We start from the raw sequence: 26,602 nt of genomic DNA, 5'->3' as shown, positions 1-26,602 counted from the left end.
CAAAGTCAAAAAGATTTTTCTCCAAATGTTTCCTTCTAGAAGTTTTGTATAGTCCATTTTGAGTTACTTTTTAAAATATGATATGAGGTAAGAATCAAGTTTTATTTTACATGTGGATGTTCTCTGTTTTTCATTTGTTGTGTTAATTTTTCACTTTTATTGCATAAAGTTTGTTTCAATTTTATTTTCTTGATGGCATGTACTGTTAAATTAATATGAAATACTCTTGTTAATGATTTCTTGTCTTAACTTTTTTTGGAATGGTACTGTTTTCATGCCTGCTTTCCTTTTATTATATCTTTTGTATATACACATTTTTAAAATTCTAGATGTAGAATTGTTTAGTATCTTTCTGTGGTGGGCTGTTTTTCTTCTTGCTGTAATGCCTGTTTTGGAGGTCCAGGTTACTTCTGACTCAGTCTGCTTTTCTCTTTCAATGCAGTAAGAGGTCTCTTGAGTGATTTTCCTCTGGTTAGAAAACAGTTCTCAGAGCTCCATTGAGTAGCTATTAATGCTTTAAGAGAAAATTATTTTCCAGTCTTGCATTTAAAAAGAATAATTACTCAGCCTGTCTCTTATATACCTTTAAAAAGTTTAAATAATATCATTTAAGAGCTTTTATTTTGTTGTTGTTTTGGTGATCAGTCCTTATATTTAAATTGGATTCTTCTAGCTAAGCCTACCTACTTTGCACAGATTCCCACATGGTGGGCCTAACATACAGATTTTGAGACTCAAATTCCGTATTTATTTGTAGGTGAAATGTTTCTGAGTATTTGGATATTTAAAATAAGGGGACATGTATGATTATCCATCAGTGGTTTATTTCATATTGCTCTCAAGACCATTTCTTGAATTTTGAAAGATAAGATAGGAGTTTGAGAAATAGGATATAATTCAAATAATGGTCTAGGTTTCAACACAAGTAATATCTGGGCAAGGAGTACCAAATAAAACCCTAGAACAGTGTTTAAAGCTATGATGTGATGTAACAGTAAATTTCAGTAGTAACACCCACTGTTTGGAATCTTCAGCTAATTATTCTTGCTAGGTAGATATTAAGCTCAGTTACTTTTTTTTTTTTTTTTAAAGATTTATTGATTGATTGATTGCTATGTTGGGTCTTTGTTTCTGTGCTAGGGCTTTCTCTAGTTGCGGCAAGCGGGGGCCACTCTTCATCGCGGTGCGCGGGCCTCTCACTATCGCGGCCTCTCTTGTTGCGGAGCACAGGCTCCAGCCGCGCAGGCTCAGTAGTTGTGGCTCACGGGCCTAGTTGCTCCGCGGCACGTGGGATCTTCCCAGACCAGGGCTCAAACCCGTGTCCCCTGCATTAGCAGGCAGACTATCAACCACTGCGCCACCAGGGAAGCCCTAAGCTCAGTTACTTTTAACTACTAAAGGTGTTTGTATACAGTCAAATAAGTGAAACATTTAAAAAATTATTTAGTCTTCTAAAACCAAAAATCGTAAATTTTAGTACCTTCACAAAGCCCCAGTTGTTCATTTGTTTCACAGCTCTGCGCATGTGTACTAATTTGTGAATTAAGTAGATAAGTTTTGTTCTTTGCATTTTTTTTGTAGATGTGGTGGTACGGTGGGAGCTATTCTGACATGTCCACTGGAAGTTGTAAAAACACGGCTGCAGTCATCTTCTGTGACACTTTATATCTCTGAAGTTCAGCTGAACACCATGGCTGGAGCCAGTGTCAATCGAGTAGTGTCTCCTGGACCTCTCCATTGTCTAAAGTGAGAGCACAGTATTCATGAATTTTTTGGTCGGCTTTACCTTAATGATGCCCATGTTTGTTTATTTATATTCTGCCATATTTAAAAAGGTTTTTACAAACTTAATGACAGAATTACTCCCATAAATTCAGTAGAAACAATAATCCCTAATGGAGAGGAACAGTAAGTTGGATAATATAAAATGTAATCTTATTTCCAAATCATGTGTATTTGGAGTATTTTTCTACATTTATCCAGTGGATTTATTTTCTCAAGACATTATAGGTATTTTGTTTTGTTTAAATAAATTCATTTATTTTTGAAATGTGATCATGTTAAATGCTAACTCTTTATGTGTATTTTTAATTTTCCAAGTGCTCACACAAGTAAGTACATCCAATTAATGTCAGTCTGATTTTTATATAACCTAAATATAACTAAGATTTAAAGCAGAGTTCTACTGATTTTAAAATGTACTTCAGTGTTCGGCATTTCTTAATGGTTTGAAAAAGATGTGTTTTTACATTTTACCATACTTCATTATGTTACAAATTAGATTTGAAATTTCAAAACTATTGAAATTGAGTTTTATATGTTTAAACTTAGATATGTAACTGAATGCCTTGTGTGTCTGTCTTATCAGCTCAGTTGGGACATAATCTATTTGAGCTTAGTTCAGCAGTGTTTATTTTGTAGTAGCAAGTAAACTCATACTGTGTGTTTTTCACTACCAAAAGATTTCATCACTCTTTTTTCAAATTTACTTAAGTACATGAGTAGGTAGAATAAAATTGTTAACAATTTGGGGTTAAAATGCCATTGTTGTAGATATATACGTCTATCTGCTTAATAATAGAGTATTTTAATATCATGATTTTGACAGTTATTACCGAATGTAACGCTCCTCTTCTTAAAATTCTTCCTTTGACCTTTGTGACAATACTATATTTTTTTATTCTATTTTTCAGTGGTTTTGCCTTCTCTGACTTTCCTCAGAGGAACTGTAGGAATCCCTCTGGGCTCTGTTTTGATTTCTCATTTAAGAGTCAGTTTAATGTTTCACCTGTCATCGGTATCCAGATGGCTTCCGACTCTGCATTCTCTTGCCTTAAAGTCTCTTGACTATTTTTTTTTTTTTTTTTTTTTTTGCTGTGTCGGGTCTTCGTTTCTGTGCGAGGGCTTTCTCTAGTTGTGGCAAGCGGGGGCCTCTCTTCATCGCGGTGCTCGGGCCTCTCACTATCGCGGCCTCTCTTGCTGTGGAGCACAGGCTCCAGACGCGCAGGCTCAGTAGTTGTGGCTCACGGGCCCAGTTGCTCCGTGGCATGTGGGATCTTCCCAGACCAGGGCTCGAACCCGTGTCCCCTGCATTGGCAGGCAGATTCTCAACCGCTGCGCCACCAGGGAAGCCCCCTTTTTTTTTTTTAAACTTAAGGGCTATAAATTTTTTTTTTTTTAATTTTATTTATTTATTTATTTATGGCTGTGTTGGGTCTTCGTTTCTGTGCGAGGGCCTTCTCCAGTTGCGGCAAGTGGGGGCCACTCTTCATCGCGGTGCGCAGGCCTCTCACTGTCACGGCCTCTCTTGTTGCGGAGCGCAGGCTCCAGACGCGCAGGCTCAGCAATTGTGGCTCACGGGCTTAGTCACTCCGCAGCACGTGGGATCTTCCCAGACCAGGGTTCGAACCCGTGTCCCCTGCATTGGCAGGCAGATTCTCAACCACTGCGCCACCAGGGAAGCCCAGTCTCTTGACTCTTATTCCCATTTTTTCCCTACTCGGGGGCTCTGTCCTAATCAGTCTGTTTCATGGTTTCTTCCTTTGGTTTTTAATTTCCCAACATCTCTATTGAGAGATAATTTACATACCATAAAATTCACCCATTTAAAGTGTACAATTCAGTTGTTTTTAGTATATTCACAGAGTTGTTCAAACCATCGCCACACTCTAAATTTAGAACCTATTCATCACCACCACAAAAAGAAGCCCTTTCCTGTTAGCAGTCACTCCTGTTTTCTCCTCTTCCTCTCCCCCTAGCCCTAGGCAACAACTACTAATCTATTTTCTTTCATTATAGATTTGCATATTCAGGACATTTTACATAAATGAAATTATATAGTATGTGGTCTTTTACTGGTTTCTTTCAATTTAGTATGTTTTCAAGGTTCATCTATGTTGTAACAAATATCTTTTTATTGCCAAATATTCCATTGTATAGGTGCATACCACATTTCATTTATCCACCCATTGGTTGATGAACATTTGCATTGTCTCCCCTTTTGGGGTGTTATGAGTAATGCCGTTATAGGAACACATGTTTTATTTTTCTGGGGGATATACTAGGAGTGGAATTGCTGGGTTGTATGGTAACTTTATATTTAACACTTAGGGAACTGCCAAACTGTTTTCCAAAGCGGATACATCATTTTACATTCCCACCACCAATGAATGAGATTTCCAGTTCCTTGCCAAAAAATAAAGTATAAAATAAAATTCCTCACCAACCTTTGTTTTACTCCATCTTTCTTTCTGATTATAGCCATTCTAGTGGCTATGAAGTGTTTCATGGCTTCTTAACCAGGAACTTTGGGAATTCCCCCCAGGCTCTGTCAATTTCTTAGGGGCTCTTGGATGAGCTTCAAGAGGTCTGTAAATTAGGTGAAATTGTATGCAAAATTGTGAGTGTTTGCAAATGTGTGTGTTTTTTTTAAAGGACACTTACCTTCCTTTACTTCTCAAAGGGATTATTAACAGAAAGGGCTAGCAAACACGGAAATTTTCAAACTGTGCTCTACAATTTGTCATTCTTAATTCTGCTTCTGTCTAATCTAGTTTTATCAAAAGTGCTTCTGGGGACTTCCCTGGTGGTCCTCTGCGCTCCCAATGCAGGGGGCCTGGGTTCGATCCCTGGTCAGGGAACTAGATCCCACATGCATGCCACAGTGAAGATCCTGTGTGCCACAACTAACACCTGGCACAGCCAAATAAATAAATAAAATTTCTTTTTTTTTTTTTTAAGTGCTTCTGTATCACCTGTGTCAGTCATCTGGTGGCGTGGTAAAAATGTAGATTGCTGGGCACTGTCCTGTACCTATTGAATCAAGAATACTTTGAGGGTGGGATCTAAGAAATTTGCATTTTGAACAAATGCTCCAGTAATAATGATAAGAGTTACCAAGTGCTTACTGTGAGCCAGGTACTCTTCTAAGCTCTTTTTTTTTTTTTTAATTTATTTATTTTTGGCCGCGTTGGGTCTTCGTTGCTGCGCGTGGGCTTTCTCTAGTTGGGACGAGCGGGGGCTACTCTTCGTTGCGGTGTGCAGGCTTCTCATTGCGATGGCTTGTTGCGGAGCATGGGCTCTAGGCACATGGGCTTCAGTAGTTGCAGCACTTGGGCTCAGTAGTTGTGGCTTGTGGGCTCTAGAGCGCAGGCTCAGTAGTTGTGGCCCACAGGCTTAGTTGCTCCGCAGCATGTGGGATCTTCCCAGACCAGGGCTCAAACCCACGTCGCCTGCATTGGCAGGCGGAGTCTTAACCACTGCGCCACCAGGGAAGTCTTAAGCTGTTTTTTTTAATTAACTTATTTATTCCTTATAGTAAGCACCACCCTACCTGCCCCCTTCCCCCAAAAGTACTGTTTTTCTCTATTTACTGCTGATGAAAATAAGGATAAGAGAAAAGTCATTACTTACCAAAATTGAGCTCTTTATATTGGGAAGTCAGGCCCCACAGTTCAGGCCCTTAATTAACCATTCTGCTCAGCTGCCTTTCAAGAGATCATTCTTAAGTATATAGGTGCTTCAGAACCACTGGCCCAGTCTGTTAAGTCTGAATTAAAATACCTACTCTTCCTCAATCTTTGTTTCTTACTCCAAAACTTCATTTAATAACTCACCTTCAGAAAGCCTTCCATGACTTGGACATGTCTCTGTTCCTTTTCCTACTGGGCATATATATCTAGCTTGTATAGTATTTGCTTATTGATATGGTCTGTTAAATTATTTATTTCAATATAATTCTTTTTTCCACGACTGGATAGCAAACTTCTCAGTGGCAGGGGCCTTACCCTCTTTTCTGTTTCCTTATTCTGCTTAGTCTTTATGCAGTACCTATTCAATATAGTAAATGTTAACTAAGTAGAGGAAGAAATAGTAGCAGACTAACCATTTTAGTACCCTAAAGGATGTTAGGGTGATAAATTTTGCCGTGGCATTTCCCTGGAATGGTTGGATAAGATAATGCTGCAGTATGAGGGAGTTGTCCAATATCAAGGAAGGGACCTCAAATACTAGGAACTACATTTCTAATTGGGAATTGAATTTGCTGGTAAAGGTAGTAAAATAGAGGAGATTGAAGATAAGAGTAGCATGATCATATGAAAATAAATGTAGAAATCTATATTGATAATTATGTCTTGAAAACTTTCAGGAAAGAATCTGAAAGGAGTGCTTTTTTTTATTGCTGCTAAATCTGTTATCAATCTTTATTAATTTATACTTTGTCAAGAAAAACAGATTTTCATAAGTGAGCAACACTGACAAAAGAGTATTTATAACATATTATAGTGCAAACATGGGGAATTTAGACTCTACATTTGCTGCATAAAGTACCACACTTTGAAGGACATTTCTTTCTAAATAATATTTTTCTCTTTCAGGGTGATCTTGGAAAAAGAAGGGCCTCGTTCCCTGTTTAGAGGATTAGGCCCCAATTTAGTGGGGGTGGCCCCTTCCAGGTAAAAAAAAAAATACATTTAAGTTAATCAAATTGTGGCAGTCTTTCTTGTTTCAAGCTTCATGAGGGGGGATCCTGAAGAGAAATCAAGATAAAGCACTGTGGTGTAACAAATGGGTATCAGTAGCCATCTAAAAGGATAGGCAGATTTCACCGTGTGCAGGTGCAGAGGACCTCTTAGTGAGATCACTGTGAAGCAGTTTTTGCACCAAGTTCAAGAAACCAAGAAGGCCTTAAGACATCAATTTTGTCATTTTTTTATGATTTCTTTTTATCTTAGATTGACTTCTTCCATGATAGAACACTGCAGAGTTCACATTCAGAGTGAAAATGTGTACCCAGCTCTCTGTATTCAAACAGTGTAGTAGATAGTAGATCCATATCTTATTTATTGGGTTTCAACTTTTTATGGGCTCTTTCTTTTTTTAAAATGATCCAAAATTTCATTCTTATTGTAAAGACTAAAAAAAGTGTAGTGTAAAGCTTGACATATTACCTTAAACCCATCACCTCTCACCGTGTGCACCTTTCCACACAGTTACTCCTCTTCCCTCCCCATACATAACCACCATTGATAAGCAGTTGGTTTATAGTCTTCCATTAATTTTTCTGGCTTATGTACATAAAAAGCATAATGTGTAGACTTATTATTATTTACATAAATTGAATCATATTAAAAATATTTCACCAAATTTGTTTGGAAGCTTTTTCCATGAAAATAAGTGAAGCTTTTAAAAATTGTATAGTATGACTGATCCCTTATTGATAAACCTTTAGATTTATTTCCAGATTTTTGCTGTTAAAAACAATGGTTTTGTGAACATAGCTGTACCTTTATTCTTGAGTATTTAAGCAAATATTTTTCTTTAGGATAGTTAGCGAAAAGTAGAATTTCTGGATAAAAGGATGTATGAACATTTAAACTTAGTGAACATTGCTCAATTGCCTTCTGAAAAGGCATGCCATCTTTTTATTCTCAGATAGTGAATTAATTGCTCTTTATCCACATATTACCAATGTTGGCTACTATCCATGTCTTTTAATACTTGCCAAATAGACTAACCATGATTTTTCGCTGTTTTTTTGCTTTTAAATATACATTTGTTTTATTTTGGTGCTTTCATGTCCTCCTTCTTGTAATTATTTGTCATTTGTATCTCTCTTCTGTGAATTACCTATGTATATTCCTTGCCCATTTTCTCATTAGGATGCTTTTTTTTCTTATCCATTTCTAGTAATGCATTATTTATTCCCCTTGCTAATTTGGTATCATTCAATGTATCCTTTTTTTTTCTTTTTCATGAAGTAGAATGTTTCATTTTCAGTCATATTAACTTCCTTTTTTTCTTAAGCACATTAAAAAAGCACAGCAGTGATACTCTCCACATTTTTACTTGTTTACTCTTTCCCTTATTGGACAGATAATCAGGATTGTTGGGCAATAGTAGGATATTTGATACAGCAAGCAAGTAACTCAGTGCCTGGAAAGCTAAACAGTGAGGAGGTAGTTGAGATGCATGAAGTCACAGTCAATAAGTTAACAGGGAAAATATTTACAAATTTAATGCAATGTTTACAAATGTTAGAAAACAAGATCTGACCTGATGGGACTGATTTCTTTTGCAATTGTTCTTTTAAAGGGTGCTGTGAACTACTCTTTGTGTAGTATAGATTGGTATATAGCACAGTATCTCAAAATTGTTTAACATATACTTTGATCACTTGAGTCAGTTCTACCTTCCTCTCTTCAAAAAAACATAAAGTACTCATATCACGTTTACTTAAGTGTATTTAACTTAGCCTTATTAGCATTATATAGGCCTGCCAAAGTCTTATACTTTTTCAGTTAGTTGCTGTCAAATTATTGGGGTAGGACTATCTGAGGATACTTTATCTTTAATGAGTTGATACAAAAAGTACTTCATGGTCTTCATGAAAAGATAATGTATGTGATGTTACATGAGAATGTAAATAAAAACTAAGACATTATATTTTTAGATTTCTGGACTCTGGAATAATAAAGATCAATTTATGTGTCTTTTAAATCTTACGAATTAAGCAACATGCTTATTGACAAAATTTAAATCTTTATTTTAGAGCAATATACTTTGCTGCTTATTCAAACTGCAAGGAAAAGTTGAATGGTTTATTTGATCCTGATTCTACCCAGGTACACATGATTTCAGCTGCAATGGCAGGTATGAATATATGATACTAAAAAACAAAAAATTTTCTGACACCTAGAGACTTAATATTGAATTTTGATGAATTTAACCTTGTAAAGTTAAGGCAGTTAATGTGCTTTTCATTGATTAGCATCTGTAAACATGATTTTTACATTTATTAGTATACAATAAATTTGATTAGGTGGTATATGTAAAATCTTTTGTCAATTGGCATTTTTGTATTTAGGAGTTTGTGATAGCATGCAGGTAATATAATATTTACATTGTCTTGTGTAGTCCACTGAATATTTAGTGATCACTTTTAACAGTTTTAACAATCCAACCATAATTACACTTACAAGTTACAGAGCTGTAATTTACTCTTTTCTCCTCAATTTCTGTTAGTGCCTTTTCCCTTTTTGCTGCATGTTTTGGCTTCTGTCTGAAATGTGCCGGCAGTTCTTGGTAAAGTATTCATTTTGTCCTGTGCTCAAATGCTGAAATTTTTGTGAGTGATATATTATTGATAATTCAGAGTTTTTGTAACGTATGTATTGAAAAATATGTTTATCATTCCACATAAATCGCACTAAGATAACACTCAAAATGTAGGTACCAGATATGTGTACATGGTTGCTCTAGAAATGTTTCCAGGAACTCTTCTATCATCATTGATGAGACTATATGATTCTGAATTAAAACAACTAGTCCTGGGCCTCGGCACTGCCTTAAAGATAAACTGGGAGATTGGTTTGACTAGTGTGGTTCTGGAATCATTTGCTGCCCTGCATGTTAGACAAAGCCATGACCTTTGGTTCTCATTAGAAAAATTCTCTATAGTTTTCTGAGATTTGTTGTATATTTAACCATGTCTCACATTTCCAAAATATTCTGTGACTTTATTAAGCAAATTATAACTATTTTTGTCAACTGTTGATCAGTATATTGAGTTTCAATTAGATGCTTAATAATGAGTGCCTTAAACTGTTAACCATTTTCTGTTTAGAAATAAATTGGATCAATTTCAACCACATATTTAATGAACTAAGAGTAAGTTTGAAATACTAATTTCTGAAAGGTCAATAGCCATATAATAAATCTAGCATGTACCTTAGAAATTATTTTCATGGCTTTTTATATTTAGTAATTGTTGACTGACTCATTGAAGTTTTAAAGCTGGAAGGTAAAGCTTTAAAGATCAAGGTGGTGAAATACTCTTTACCAATGAAGAGAGATCTTGGGCAAGTTAGGTAATTTATGTGAATCTCCATTACCTTATTCTTGTAATGAGTGGGTTGCTCTACATAGGTTTATGTTTTGAGAATTAGTTCTTTAATACCACAGAGATCATCTAGTTACAACTAGAATTTTTTTAATATACTTTTACAGATGTTGAATACAACTAGATATGATTTTTCCTTCTACAAATTTGAGTGTAAAGTTAGTGGCTAATTTCAAACTACATAACAACTGTATTAGGGTTTTTAAGAATATATTTCTGGATTACCAGTGTTCATGTTTTTGTTTCTTAACCCCAGAAAATTGTAAAGAAATGTTAATCTTTCTTTTTTAAAAGAATTGATGCCAAGAAAGTAGGTAAGCAATTATTTTAAGTTGAGGATAGTTATATATTCAGTATTACAAATTTAGAGTTTCAGTATATCTTAATTCCCACTGGAACATCTTTTTTCATTGGAATATCTAATCAGAATTTATTACTATATTTGTACCACATTGCAGAGAATTTCAGTGGAATTGTCATTTTGTACTTTTTTTCTCAAATGTGTACAAATGTTAACTCATAGTTTTCAGTTTTTATTTATACATTGATACTATTTCCCAACTTGAATTTCTTGAATTTTGGTACATTGATAGTCTTATACTTGTTCAGAGAGTCTTGCACTATTCACTTATTGTGTAATTTGAAAATACTTCTTCCATTTGTTTGCAGTTAGATTTTTCTGAGAACTATGCCTTCAGAGCTTCCTTGCACTATTCATGAGCAATAACATTTAGCTTTGCAGTTTTTATACATAGCTACATGGTTGGTGAAACTGAATGGTCCCATGCAGACTTGTTACGGTAGCCTTTTGCTCCCTTCATTCTTGTAAAAATCTAGACCAGACTGCATTGGTTTTTCTTCAGGATAATTTGTGGAGGTCTTCAAAATATGAATTGGGGGTGCAAAGTGCTTAGAGGCAGTCATGTGAAAACTTGTTTTTTAACTGGCTATTCAAAAAAAAAATGCTAACCTTGTCACTTTAATATCAAAAATGCACTAAAATACACCATTAATGATAGTGTCTGCAAGATTTTGCTACATCAAATAGCACATGCATTAAGCTTCAGTAACATACCTTGTATATAGTTTTTATTCCAAGTAACCTCTCAATTCAGTTACATTTTGTATTTTATTAATATGAACTTGAGTGTTTTAGATACTAAACCTTTTTAATTAAAAGGACAGTTTGTTTAAAGGCCATCTTATTTTCTTTTGTTTTATTAGTATTTCAAGGGAATAGTATAAGAATTTGTAAACCTCTCAATTTGAGCTATGAATTTTCATACATTGAAAAATTTTTTTCCAGCTGTGAGGCTATTTAATCAAATTAAGTAATGGTGACTCTGTTTTACCTGCCTTCCCCCCACCCCCTCCCCATATGACCTTTGCCAGACTAAATGTATCTTAGCTATTGAGGGTATTTATTTTCTTGAGAGTTTCTGTGTGTTTTTGTTAAAATGAATTTGCATATCCCTCTGTATACACCTGGACACAGGCGTGTATACAAAAAAAAAAATAGTATTACATTTCTTCTTTATAGTAACTCCCAATTTTCAAAAGTTTTTATCTGGGTTGTATATACTTTTCTATACAACAGTACAGATTTAAAAGAAATGAATTCTGATTTTTATTGGATTATATATTCACACAGTGATTGCTTAATTTTTTCAATACCAACAATGTAATTGTTTAACATTTACTACATACCTAGTGGGTTTTATTTGCTTATAGCATTCACTGTTATTTTTCAGGATACATTTTCTATTTGACTTATTAAAGGTTAAATTTTTACTCATTAAGTAGAAATTTTGTCTTGCATTATAAAATATTCTTTTAAATAATTTGTCCATGGCAGTTTATTTAGCCAAATGGATGGCTAGACATTTTGTGTGTTTGTATGTAAACATTCTTCCTGTTTTTTATTTTGTAGAGCACAAGAAACTGAATACAAAATAATCCAAAATATTTCATAAAAATGGATGTGCAATATTACTGATCATAGTGCAAAAGGTGAAAGGTACTATTGTAGCCACCTATACTTTATTTTTTTAAAAAAATTATAGTTACAAAATGAAGTTACTTGAATTTTCTATTTTTGTTTTATTTATTTATTTATTTGTTTATTTATTTATTTAAATTCTAATTCTTTTGGCCGTGCTGCGCAGCTTGCAGGATCTTAGTTCCCCCACCAAGGATTTAACCCGGGCCCACAGCAGTGAATATGTCGAGTCTTAAACCACTGGACCACCAGGGAACTCCCCTGTTTTTGTTTTTTTAGATTTACTAAGTAGGCTGATTGTTAAGGAATAGAAAATTGTGATTTCAGCTCTGAGCATGGTAGATAATGGTAGGAAAATGGGATATGATAATCCCCTCTAAATATTTTCTTAGATTCCCCTTTGACAAGGTTAGCATTTTTTCTTTAAGGCAAAATTGATCTTCTTTTAGGTAAGTATTTGGACTCTGAAACTGCTACAGATGGCAGAATTTTCAGTACTCGGTACTTTTAAAAAAAAATTATGGCCCATTCTTATATTCCTTTCTTTTTCTTTTTTAACTTAAAATTTTCAAAAAGTTAGATCTCACAGTAAATATTTCTCAAATCCTTCCAATGGGATTCATTTTGTACACATGTTTCTGATGAGGTCACTGCTTGTTGTTATGATACAGAAAAGCCTGTGTCTATTTTAGGCATTTACTGTACATTTCTCCCGAGAAAAGAGTGAGATCGTGTCATCTCATGCTCCCCATCCGCAGGTCACTTCCTGTAGAAATATGGACTAACTTAAACCTCGTGAGTACTGATCTGAGCATCTCTTGCAGCCTCTAGTTATAAGAAACACACCCTGGGAATTTATAATAGCTGTGGAATTAATAGAAGGCGGGAAATGAATTTTTATTTCCTGAATTTGTGTGTGCATTATCTGAGTATTTTATAAAACTTTAATTCTGATTCCTTTATAATAATATTCCTTCTAGAAGGAAGAATTGGGTAACTTTTCAGTCATCGTGTACTAAAAGCTTGGGGTCGTTAGCTTGGCCATAGTAGCCTTGACCTCCAAAGAATTCCTTAACAGTATTTAAGATTTACATAGCTATAAATGGTATCATGCCGTCCGACAGCTTTTAGAAAAAAACAGTAGTTCTCTTCGCTTAGCATAACGTATTTTAAAAGTCTAATACAGTGCTTTCTATTCTCTTATCTGTTGATACTTGGCTTTCTACCTTCTTGCAAAAACATTGATCTTAATACCTACCATTACTTTCCAAATATGGGACAAGAATATATGGGATCTTGTTTGTTTTAGTTTTAATTAGGTTTTTTGGGATTTTTTTAGTAGTTTTAATATATTTTTCTTAGAAGGTTAGGTGAGCTTTGTTCTTACAGAAGTTAATTGAAATAAAAAGTACTGAAAATGCAATACTACAGGTATCACTCACTTAATGAAATAGACATTTTCAGCAAGTTTACTACAACCAGGATTTCTGTTAATCTGGTTTTTAATTGGTTTACATTATCAAATGGAATATTAGATGAAACAAAACTCTAAAAATTGCATTTTAAAAGTTTTTTTTAAACTTCCTAATAAACTATTAACTATACTACTAATAGTATGGCCAGTATACTGCCATTTTGCTTTGACTGACTGTGGAGCAGCACCATTAATTCTTCTTAACCTACAAATAGATTCTTCATATACTTCTAAATCAGTTTTAATGTTTAATGGGGTGCTCAGAATGTTAATATGAAATAGCATATTATCAAAATGTCACAAAATTTAAATGTCAAAATAAAAAGTAATAGGAAATTTCTAAATTTCAGGGGCACCATCCCCAGTATCTTTGTCTTAAAAGGAGTAGGAAGATATGTTTAACTTTGACTGTTTGTCAACTTCAAACTGCCTTACCATATATAATTCTAAGCTAGTAATAAATTTTTATTTCTTCCTGCTTGTTTCATGTTTTGAATTAATAGGTTATATTTTTCTAGATTTAATTAGCCTAATACTGTCTCCATAAGTTTATAATTAGAGTGTCTTTGGTTAAGAGGATGTAATAGCATAAAACCCAAGGACCAGAACTGGTAAATGACCAATAGCTAAAAACCTGTGGATTATGCCTTGATTCTTTTGTCTAACTTAATGGTTTGCTAGCAGTTAGGCTAGTGTCTTTATTAACTAGCTTGTTACTGGAAGAGTTGAGCCCCAACTGTAGTAAGCACAAGCTGTATAGATATAAGATGATGACATTCTCTCACTTACCTAAATTTTAATGTGTCATGTTCCATAGGTCAATCTGTGTCTGAAAATGAATTTTAGTTAAGTGAGAAATACCTGTTGTTTGCTTCCTGTTTAGTTTATTAACATGTACAGAGCATTATGGGTATTTAAAATTTTATTCCTAGTAATATTTATAAATATGTATTATAATATTTTAAAGTTTACACATATGGGGTTTTTTTCAGCCTCTAATTGAGGAATTTGAGACTTGGAAGAGTGTTAATAAGCTTGGGTCCTAAGCTTATATTTTTAGACATAGAACTTTTATTTTTTTTAAAAAAAAAAGCTTTGATGCTCATCTTCTTTTCAAGTAAAATATAATAAATTGAATGAGATTTTTACCTAGACAGACTGCTTTTTTAAAAGTTGGATATAAGCATTCCCAGTTTTATGCTTTCAAAATTTAATAAAAAGCAAATGTTTTTTTCCTAAAATTTCCACATAATAATTAATAAAAACCATTGTGACTAATGCAGTGTTTTGTTGGTTTGTGCTGCTAAGCAGCTTTTTACTAATAAACTCCTAATATTACTGTATAGACATTTAGCTAATACACATATTTAAGTTTAAAATAAAGAATCATCAAATTAGGCTTATGACCAGAATTCTGATGTCAGGTGCACATTTGCTTTAGAATATAATTTGAATATCTTTAGTTTGACATTTTCACTGAGAAGAATGGGGTTCAAGAGAAAAAAAAATTGAACTCCATAACTTTATTCTCAGTTAAGCCAACATGCAAGAAAAATCTTTTCCAAACAAAATATTTAAACTGATCTGGTTTCATATTTTTCTTCTCTTTCCTTTTATCAAGAATATATGCATGAAAAGAACTTTTTATTTGAAACATCTTCCTGACACCCTGTCCAACACATTAAATTTTTATTATTTTAGTACTGGCTGATGCTTACAAAATTGTCGGTCCCTTTCTAGTTTTATATTATGTATGTATGTAGTATTAAAAGCACTTGAGAAATGGAGACTATATAATCATTACAAAATTATTGAAGGAGTTATTAAATCAAACTTATTTCAGTTATTTTGCTTGATAATAGAGTCAGTTTGAGCATCTCTTTGTGAAACATCTGGCTGTTTCTGCAGTATTAATATAGTGGATTAAGGGAGTAAAATTTGAGTTAGCTAATTATCTGACATTATAGAAGGGAAAAGAACCTGTGAGACTAAATTCTACTTTGTAAACAATTTAGTAAAATTATTTTGCCTTTGTAGATATACCCATACTAACTCTGAAAGCGAAAAAAGGTTTATGATTAGTTCTCCACTATATGTTAACTAAAAAGACAAATTACTCCTAAGTGTACCACAGCATTTTTGTTCCTGAAAGTACTTTATAATATTAAATGTGCTGGTTATATTTCAAAACCTTTCTAAAAATGATGTGCTTGACCCGCTAGTATTTGATAGCAAGTATTAAAAATTAAGATCCTTAGACATTTCTGCATGTAAGTTTTCACTGAATTTAAAGGCCAAATGAATAAATGTAGGTTGATGTAAGTTCTATCAAGTTTGTGTAGTGATCTTAAGTGTTCACAAGTATTATATGAAAATCCTGTTTTGTATAGATGAAGCAATCTTCATAAATTTCCATCATCAAGATTGCATTTCATGTGCTGCTATTTTCCCATAACACTAGGAAGATAGCAAGTAAAAGATATGCACTAGCCTAGAAACATACTGTTCCAGAGATCTTACTTTACTACCTGGAATGAGCCATCTTAGGGGACCACCCTTCTGCATTGATAGTTAATACATAGTACTTTAGTTTTAAAGTAAAATAGAACTACCTTCTACCTTAAGTTTCTCTCTTCAGTGTCTATAAAAGTAAGAGGGAAGTTCTGATTTGTAACTTTTTGAACTTTTAAGTTTTTGTATGTTTTTAAGTGGATGAAAGATAGATCTGTCCTATTAACCCTAACAGAAACCTTATCTCTGTGATACCATTATTTTAACAGTATTAGTAATTGTGTGCTTATAAAAAGTATTCACAAGGCCAAACAACAATTCTTTCTGTTGTACAGTCAACTTAAGATCAGATATTGGTAAATGCTGACGTTTATGTAGACTCCATTTTGAACATAGTGATTTGTGATTTAGTTGGACCCCAAGTAGCTATTGTAGAGTTTGCATGCTAAAAAGCCCTAGAATACACAAAATTTCTATGTTTCTTTGTAGAAATGGGTTTCTGAATTTAGCGTAGAGAGTAGAGAGTGCCACCCATAGCATATTCTGAATATGTTGGAAGAGAAGTTTATATATAATCAGATTTTGCTCTTAAAAGAATCTTTTAGTTATGGTCAGAATTTGAGACTGATTTGGAAGTAAAAAGTACAGATGTTCATGGTTGAATGGATTTGTAAAATAAAAGTGTAAAGCATACATCAGTTGATAGTTTAAATATTTATATATTTTCTTTAATATAGATTTATATAGTTTTAAAAATCTTGAAGTTAATAGTGTGTTCTTCATTTTTACCAGAGTTCATTTTAAACATGTTTGTTTAGGTTTTACCGCAATCACAGCGACCAACCCCATTTGGCTTATAAAGACTCGGTTACAGCTTGATGCAAGGTATGTTAATTCATTAAAACAAAATTTGTTAAAGTTGGCTTCAACTAAATTTCTTCTATAAATTTGTATCAGTGAGATCTCAGTGCCAGGTATCTAAACATTTTTTCCCCTCATTTGCTGCTGATTTTGTTTGTTTGGTTGGTTTTTTTTTGTTTGGTTTTGAAACTTGGATGTACCATCAGAGGCAAAAGTGACAGTAATAGTTGACAGTATGACAGTTTCTAGGAAAGAAAGTATACTATGCATTGTGTTTTTCAGTAAAGGAAGAAGAAAGGAAAAGGACATATTAATCTAGCCCGAGCTGTGATACTTTCATTCACTCCATGTGTGATTATAATCGGCCTCCTAACACCTAAATAAACAACATGATCAATGAGTCTAGACTGAGTCTTTAAGGATCATTGCTCAAACTCATGAACCTTGTACCCAGAGCGTTCTGGCGTGGAATTTAGCTCTCGTGTATTCATGGACTTCATCTGTTACTGCCAGCCACTTTATAGCAGCAAGATCATTCAATACATCTATAATGAGCAGGTACTGGTAGGTTCTAGAGATATCCCAGGAAACAGTTGGGACCAACTTTAAATGGAATAGTCAAGGGATGGTTTTTTGAGCCCATTTTTAACCAGAGGCAATAGTGCAAATCTCACATATCCTAAGTTTAGGGCCTTTGACGTGTTCTGGGAGCTGAGAGGCTAGAAGCAGTGTGGCTTAGAGTCCTGCCATCTCAACTCCTGTTGGCCTTCAGAATGGAGGACAGGGAAAAAGTAACACTTTTAAGTAGAGAGATGACCTTATCTGATGTATTATAATAGTAATAATCACGTTGATAGTTTTGAAACTGTTTAGCCTTTCAGTCTGGAGTAGACTCTGTATAACAATTTTCACTGTTTTTTATGTTTTAGGGTTTGGGAAGTCTAGTGTAGATATCATAGATTATAAATAAAACTGACCTAAGAAATCATTAACAATTATGCCTGCTTAAAGCTCTGTTTTCCACATCCTGTCATGTAGAATTGTATGCTATTTGGAGACTTGAAAAGCAATGTCTAATTCTTGTTTCATCTAGAATAAGTTTTAATGAAATCTTAAATTGAGTGTTGCAGCAAGACTCAGAGTTTATCTCCTGAAGTCAGAGATCTGAAAGGTAATGGTAGGTAAGCCAACCCAGAGGTTAAAAAGTGTGAGATGCCAGTCCCTACTGTACTGTGATAAAACTACCAGGGGCATGCTTCAGTATGCTATAGGGTGGATTGTAGGGGATCCCGGAAAAGCATGGATTAAAACTCTTTAATGGGGCTTCCCTGGTGGCGCAGTGGTTGAGAATCTGCCTGCCAATGCAGGGGACACGGGTTCGAGCCCTGGTCTGGGAAGATCCCACATGCCGCGGAGCAACTGGGCCCATGAGCCACAATTACTGAGCCTGCGCGTCTGGAGCCTGTGCTCGGCAACAAGAGAGGCCGCGATAGTGAGAGGCCCGCGCACCGCGATGAAGAGTGGCCGCCGCTTGCCACAACTAGGAGAAAGCCCTCGCACAGAAACGAAGACCCAACACAGCCATGAATTAATTAATTAATTAATTAAAAAAAAAAAAAACCTCTTTAATGTTGTAAGTGAAAAAAGTAATAATCAAGCCAGCACAATTTCCTAGGCTTAGGGGTGGGGAAATGGGATGGGGCTGGGGTAGTAGTGAAAGGTTGATTTGAGGACGCTCCCTTACAGCACAGATCAAGAACAGGGCTGATGTGTTTGCATATTAACCTTGAGGACTCACAGCCCTTGACTCCCTTGTAAGAAAGGATTTATAGCAGAAACTAATTACAGTTGGTTGCATGGATCATTCAACTAAGAAATATTTATTCAGTACCATTAGTTGAGGATAGTCATTGATTCAAGACAATTAGTTTATAAGATTGGAAGAATCTATAGGTTATCAGGTAGGTGTCTTAGTTGTGGTTTTATTTTGTTACGTTATCCAGTTGTATATAATTTATAAATAGTTAAGTTTTCTATTTCTTTTCCCGTGGGTGGCATTTAAACCCATTTCTTACAGATAAAGTTCTATTGGGGGAATCATAATGAAGGTAATAAATATTTTTACAAACACAAAATTATAGACTTGTAAAAGAGTAGATGCTGCACCCTTAAGTAGCACTAAGAAAGTTTTCTTGGGCACAATGCTTCATAAATACTTGATAACTGTAGAAGTCCTCATTCACTATTTACTGAGGTGAAAGATATGGCCATTACCTTCAAAGGATCATAGGAAATTTGATTTAAAGTCACCCAGTCACTTTTGGGGAAGAACTGGGTGGGCTTGGAAGAATCCCCCAGGTACACAGAAATTAGCTTAATTATACTCCTTGCTTTGTGATATTCTATTATCATTGGTGTTTCAGTCATATATATATATTTATAATATATATATATTTTTTTTGCCTGTATTGGGTCTTTGTTGCAGTGTGCGGGCTTTCTCTAGTTGCGGTGAGCAGGGGCTACTCTTTGTTGCGGTATGCGGGCTTCTCATTGCGGTGGCTTCTCTTGTTGTGGAGCACGGGCTCTAGGCGCGAGGGCTTCAGTGGTTGCGGCACACGGGCTCAGTAGTTGTGGCTCGCGGGCTCTAGAGCACAGGCTCAGTAGTTGTGGTGCACGGGCTTAGTTGCTCCTCGGCATGTGGGATCTTCCCGGACCAGGGATCAAACCCGTGTGCCCTGCATTGGCAGGTGGATTCTTAACCACTGTGCCACCAGGGAAGTCCCAGTCATTCTTTTTATATATTATTAAATGCGAAAGACTCAGCTTACTTAGAATTACTTTTAATATAATGTGAGGGGTTTTTGTTTATTCTGTTTTTATCTTGAGCTGCAGTCATAGTGTGTTTGAACACAGTCACAGTGGATTTTGTTGCTTATTCATACAGTCAGACTTCAATGAAACTGAAGATTCAAAGTAGTTATTTTGCATTCAGTAAAACTACTTATATGTTACCTATCTAATATGACAAATTTGGGACAGAAGAATAGGAAATCTAAAATGAATGTTTTAAAATTCTGATTTTACTTCCTCATGAATTAAAGAGGGTTATTCTTTAGTAGAGTGGCATATTTCTATATATTTTATTTACTTTATTTAAAAACCTATACTACTTTATTTTTGTTAATAAGGTTTTTCCCTTTTGCTTTTCAGGAACCGTGGGGAAAAGCGAATGGGTGCTTTTGAGTGTGTCCGTAAAGTGTATCAGACAGATGGACTTAGAGGATTTTATAGGGGCATGTCTGCTTCATATGCTGGCATATCAGAGACTGTTATCCATTTTGTTATTTATGAAAGTATTAAGCAAAAACTACTGGAATATAAGATTGCTTCTACGATGGAAAATGAAGAAGAGTCTGTAAAAGAAGCATCAGATTTTGTGGGAATGATGCTAGCTGCTGCCACCTCAAAAACGTGTGCCACAACTATAGCATATCCACATGGTAAGAGGACTTGAATGTGTGTGAGTGATCTTCTGTTAAATCAGAAATATTTTCCCACCCCAGCCAATGGCCACCTTATTAGAGTATTTATAATTTTACTGAATTACAGTATAACTAAATACAGTTCATCGTAATGGGATTAAATCTGTATGAGTAACATAAGGCTGTTTTAATAGGTCAGTATAGGTATGCTATAGTAGCATGGTGGTGATTTAGCATGGGCTCTGGACAGTCAGATTTCAGCCCAGAGTCAGATTCCAGCCAGGTGACTTGGGCAAGTTTCTGTTTTTTAAAAAAGTATGGATGTAGGTGCCATACTAGATACTTTATTATTACATACATATATACAGTATACATTATTGCTAATCCGCACAAAAATCGTGCAAAGTACTTATAAGTCTAGAGGTATACCAGAACATAACCAGAATTGTCTTCATTTTCAGATGGGAAACCAGAAATGTTAAGATTAAGTAACTTGCTCAAGGTCACATAGCTTACTCAGTGGTGGAGCTCAAATTTGAATTGAAGTCTATAATCCCAAAGACCAAGTTATTTTACATTGTTTCATGTTGGCAAATAAGTATATATTAATGATTTTTAAAACTTCTGTTTTTTAAGTTTTAAAATATTAGCCTTTTTCATTAATAACTAAGAAAACCACTTAAGAATTTCTCTGTAACACGCTGAGGGTTTTTTTGTAACGTTTTTGTTGTTTTGTTAAAGTGTAAACTTTGATTTTGGTACGTTTGAGGTTTAGTTTGGTTAGGGTTTTTTATCTAAGTGCTTCCCTTTTGTTATGCTGATTAATGTTTACAGTCACCTTTGTAAAGCTAAGGCTATGTGATTAAAGCTCTGTCAGGAAAAATGAAATACAGCTAGAAAATGAGTATTTGCTCTAAAACGTAATTTATGAATAAAACCAACTCTTTAACAAAATTGGACTGTCAGCTTACCTCCAGTTCCCTGAGGGCCATTCCTAACTTCTTTAAGAGAAATCAAAAGAGGACAGTACCAGCAGCATTGGGTAGGTTCTGGCCTTCTATGGGAGGTCTAAGATGGTGACCTGCTCAGGTGAGAGAGAGAGAGGGTTTTGGAGTTGCAAGCACCCTGTCTCTTCAAGTGAGATGATGTCATTATAAGAAGAGGTACAGTTTATAAACAGTATTTTGGATTGAAATATATAAATGACATGGGTATTTAAGACAGGACATAGGAGATTTCAAATGTTAACATTTGCAGTGAAAGTTACTTTCGGCCATTTCCCTCAGGCCCATCAGGAGCGTTGTGTTGAAAAAGTTTGAAAAATAATGGGGTGGAAAGAACAGATTCTTCAGTTGAAACTCTTAATTCTTGTCCCAGCCTCTGCCTTCAGCTGACTAAAACTTCTTAGTAGTCCCCATTTCTTTCTTTACCTTTTAAAATGAAGAAAAATTAGACTAACCTTTAAGATCCTTTTCAGATCTAAAGGTTTATGATTTTTGCCTCGTTGCTTCCCAGATGCGGCCTTTTAGCTGACACTAGTATTTTAAACATTTTCAGCCTTATCCACATAAAATTTCATGTTGGTGTATGTGGACCATTGTGAATAAATTAATAATTCTATTTTTTCATTGTTATGTCCACTTCTTAAAAATCTTCCCTGTTTGTTTCTCACTGTATCTTTCTGTATTCATCTTTGATACCATCTCTATTCTCTTTCCAGCTTTACCTTTATTTATCACATCTATTCTCCCTTTTATCTATATCCAGTATACAACTGATACTTCTGTTTATTCTGTCTTTTACCATTCAGGAGCCTATGAAATTTTATAATTAGTCTATGTGATTTTAGCCAGCTAGCTTAGGAGTTTGGTGAAAGACATGGCTATGGTAACTAGTTTCAATAAGTTGCACATTATAAATTACTCCTCATTTATCCTGAACTTACACTTACAGTCTGATAAATGGGGTGTGTCCAGTATTAGGAGGGTATAAAGATATCACACTGGTGTTTAAATAAAATGACTATTTTTTTCCCATACAGAAGTTGTAAGAACAAGACTGCGTGAGGAGGGAACAAAATATAGATCCTTTTTTCAGACACTATCTTTGCTTGTTCAAGAAGAAGGCTATGGGTCTCTTTACCGTGGTCTGACAACTCATCTGGTGAGACAGATTCCAAACACAGCCATTATGATGGCCACCTATGAATTAGTGGTCTACCTGCTCAACGGATAGCACCACCAGGCTGCTGTATTATAAAGAGGGAAGACCAAAAGATACAGTGGACCATGGAGTACCGAAGCCAGCTTGGTGGACAGAAGGAAAATAGTGTGGGAACATGGAACTATACCTAAGTGGAAGTTTGGTTGTAGGAATTAAAGTAATCATAACCACATTACTTAGTCTTTTTAGTAATGTGAAAAAAAACCTTGGCTGCCTCCAAGAAAAAGCCTTTAGAAGCGCTCCTTCTTCAAAATTGCCATTTTCTCTACCATGTCCACAGGACACAGCTGGCATTTTGTTGATTTATGGCAATCAGAGTATATAGTGTTTATTCCATGAGCACTTTTCCAGTCTTCTAGACAAAGCCATCTGTAACTGTATAACTATCCAAAGATAGTATTGACAGTCATAAATTTCTAACTTCTGTATAATTCCTATAAAATTGAAAAATAACAATGATAGTAGTATTTTCACATTTCCTTGAGAGGAGCTGGCACTATATTTTAAAGTTAATCATTTGGCATTAGTAGTCACTGTTTTTGATGACAAATGAAGTAGTGTCTAAACATGTGTTTATTTTTAGCTTTAAAATGTTTTGGTTTCCACTGCTCACAGGTGCTTTATGTTTAGCATAATGTGAACACTTAAATTGTTAATGTATCAACTTAAATGGTAATAGTTTGGGACACAATAAACCAGTAAAATGTTGATTCTTGGCCATTTCAGTGACTTGAGCATGTCCTCTTATCTTTTCTAACCTAATGATACATGAATGAATGCAATGTCTTTGCAGTGACTTAATAATTATGAACTTGAATTATCCCCTGTCATACCTAGGTATCATTTTCTTAAAGTGGAAAACATTTACTGCTTCTGAATCTTTCTCAATTTGGTTTCACATTAAGAATTTGAACCTTTGAATTATTTCCAGAAGCTCTGCATACATTGCATTTATTTAGTAGAGAAAATGGTAATTTTCAGCTTTGCCCTTACAAGGTGTTTTCTTTTTTTAAGGTGACGTTATAAATACCTGGGGCAGCATAAACATTATAGAAGAAGGGCCCTCTGCAATCTGATTGGGCAGGTAGTTATCCTAATTAACTTACAGTTTTATAAGTGAACAAACTGCTTTGGACAAGGAATTTATTCCATCCTAATTTCTTGAATGGTAAATCATAGAAAGATTCAAGTTAATTCAGATTAAGCGTGTTAACAGGATATAGCTTTTACATTTTGCTGTTGAGTTCAACTGCACCTTTTAATACTTTAAATGTATTATATGTGTGGCCCTTATGAAGGTATTTGCTGTAATTCTATTAAAAGACTTTCGCTTATGGATGTTGCTATACTGGTGTATGAAATTTATACAATTAAACTCCAGTGTGGTAGTCATTTCAGTATACATGAACTGTACATTTTGTGCAATGGCTTTATCTTAAGAATGACTTTTTGTGAATGCACTTTGTGGCCTTCTCGGGGGGAGGGTGAGAGTAGGAGAGAATTCCCATGTTAAGATTACTTTTTTTAAGTATTGGTTATGTATTAGGCAGAAACAGTGTTCATAACATTTTTCTGGGATGTAGGTATATTTTGGAGATCTTTACTATAAATGTTTTAAGTATTCTTATGTACACTGTAGTGCCCCTAACATATAAAAAATCATAGCATGTCATTGCAAGCTTTCTCCACTGTCACCAGTGAGACACAGTGCCCTCTTAAATTCCTACACCTTAACTTCCTCGTAATCAACAGTAACTGGATGTTTTTGAGGTGCTTCGATTGGAATTTAAAGTATTCCAATCTATTTGGAGACCAAAGGCAAATTCAGTTTCATTACCTTTGGGATTATTCTTACCTTTTATGGTGAATTTCAGCTTTGACATTTATTGTGAGGAACATGCCCCCCACCCCCCCCCAAAAAAAACAGTAATGGGGTTTCGAACTTAAATCTGTAAAAGTGTCAATATATAGTGTGTTCATTTTCATGTGCCACTTATACTGCCTAATACAGTGCCATTTGCCTTGTGAAGATCTGTAAACATTAGTTGTATTGAATGTCAGACAGAGACTCTCTAATCTTAGTGATCTGAATACCCCACAAATGATTAAGAATGATATAAAAACCAGCAGCTAAGGAACATCTTATTTAGTTGTAGCAAATTCATAACAAGTGTCCTTCAAGGATGAACTCGTATTCTATTCCTGTTTGTATTTGTATTGACCCTTTAGTGCATTTTTTTCAGCTTTTAAAAGTGAGTATATTTATGTGCTGGAAGGAAAAGATCTTAGAGTCTCAGACTTTGTTTCTTTGTGCGACAGCTGGAAAGGAGCAATGAAGTTTATTTTGTTTCTTCCCCCCAAAGTACACTCTGCCGTAGTTTATGTATGACAAAGATAATTTAAAAAGAAAACTTTATATAAAAATTGTACATAAAGTTTGTCTTTGAAACATTTCTTTGGAGATTTTTTTTTTAATTGATGCAAATGTTTAAAAAAAAAAAACTTAAAAAGCATTGGACTTTTTTTTTAAACTGTGTTTTATTTTCATCCGTTTTCTCTCAGATAGCTTTTTATTTCTAGTGTAGAGGTAGTCGGCACTCTTCAAACTGGTATGTACTTTTATTGGAGAATCATCTCAGAAAATTGAACTTTTCAGGTTAAAGCGGTACATACTGAAAGAACATACTCATAGAGCAGCAGATCAGAACTCTGGTACTTGTGGCTCACAGAAACAGTTTACTAGATTTCAAAGTCAAAAATCTGAGAATGACCAACCTGTGATTGTGGGGTACCACACAGTGCTTTTTAAATCCAGGGAAAAAACTGTATCACCAAAGCTTTTGTCTTGGTTTTCCTTATGTATGTAATTTCGTGGAACCAATCTTACTAGATGGGACCCGCAAGCAATTGATTTTTTTAACTCTGACACCAAGAGAGAATATCATTACATTATTTAATCCAGCCTTTTGTCTCCTAAAACCAAATGCCCATTGTGGAATAGCATTATTCTGTTAGGACCAGCTGAGTTTGGGTTGTTAAGAATAATGAGTGTTTACCCTTTTACTGGAGTATAAATATGTCAGCATTTTTAGATTTTGTTTTCGATCACTAAAAATACTGATTTGATCTTGAAGGACTGAAGTGCTAGGAATCCATTTGTCCTTTACGCTTCCAGCGTTGTCCGTGCTGTCTTTGGTTGTTTACATGCCCTTCTGCCTGGACTGTTATAGCGCTATAGGGGCCCCTCTGGGGCTGGTAGATAATATTTCAGCCTTTTTCTCCTCTGGTATTGATCATGACTTAACATTCCTAAGAATATAGGTGTTCCTAAATGACTTAAATTGGAAGGGGATTTTAACTATATAAAAGTATTTAATGTACTAACTTTCGGCCCACACAAATCTCCATTGTGCCCTTACATTTCTCCATCTACACCCTGCTTTTTATGCTACTCCTTGTAGAAACTGAAGATTCTAGTTTTCCTCAGTTTTTGTGTTAATAAACATTTTGAATGTGTACCCCTGCATATGTGAACCATTAAATTATGACCTGTCAGTCGTAGCTAAATAATCAACTTCAAAGAGTTGATATCCTTTGACCATTTATGTGAGGTTTGCTATTGAATTCCTGTATGTGGCTGTAAATTATGTGCATTTACTCTGTATTTATGTTAACTAGCTGAATTTTATTTGAATTGTTAAAATTCCAAAAATTAAAATATGCGTATGAAAATCTGATGTTTGTTTTTCAGTTTTTCTATAATGTGTCCTAATACTCTGGTATGGTGAGAATGTAATCATACTTTCTTAGGATTAATGTGTAGAACAAAAGTGCATAGCCATTTTTTTCAAGTTAAGTGTTAGGGTCCTACCTGCTAGACCTAGTGATAGATGCCTCTAGGGGTTGAAAGGTCGAATAATCCCACTCCCTCATAGTTCAGGAAGAAATTTCTGTTCATGCATATTTTCCACAGGTTTGTTGATCTGTAAAGTCCAGTACTTTTCATGTATCAAAATACCTAATTTGCAAAGAATATTTGAGAAATTGAAGCCTGATTAGGTTATTTGATTGATTCCTCCCTAGCTTGTAAATTTTTTTTTTTTAACAGTAGGAGCTTTTGTTTGTTTTAATTTCAGCCTTTGGGAAAGCTA

The 26,602-nt window shown here is 34.7% G+C and overlaps 1 protein-coding gene across 3 annotated transcripts in view; it reads left to right on the top strand.

The window, feature by feature from the left end:
• Positions 1 to 26,188, top strand: part of SLC25A36 (solute carrier family 25 member 36) — a 42,497-nt gene extending 16,309 nt beyond the window's left edge. Inside the window, exons 2-7 of one of the 3 annotated variants that reach the window (XM_082392397.1) lie at positions 1,582 to 1,746; positions 6,378 to 6,455; positions 8,552 to 8,652; positions 16,704 to 16,770; positions 19,957 to 20,246; positions 22,270 to 26,188. In XM_082392397.1, the coding sequence (XP_082248523.1) occupies positions 1,582 to 1,746; positions 6,378 to 6,455; positions 8,552 to 8,652; positions 16,704 to 16,770; positions 19,957 to 20,246; positions 22,270 to 22,463 (895 nt within the window). In that variant the 3' untranslated portion in view covers positions 22,464 to 26,188. The remainder of the gene's footprint in view (positions 1 to 1,581; positions 1,747 to 6,377; positions 6,456 to 8,551; positions 8,653 to 16,703; positions 16,771 to 19,956; positions 20,247 to 22,269) is intronic. The other 2 variants (XM_082392399.1, XM_082392398.1) reach the window with 2 other exon arrangements.
• The last annotated feature ends 414 nt before the right edge of the window (positions 26,189 to 26,602 follow it).

The sequence above is a fragment of the Balaenoptera borealis genome (genome assembly GCF_965194805.1).
Source record: "Balaenoptera borealis genome assembly, chromosome: 5".
Classification (NCBI taxonomy): domain Eukaryota; kingdom Metazoa; phylum Chordata; class Mammalia; order Artiodactyla; family Balaenopteridae; genus Balaenoptera; species Balaenoptera borealis.
Note: the sequence above shows the minus strand (reverse complement) of the source record. Positions and strands in the feature narration are given on the sequence as shown.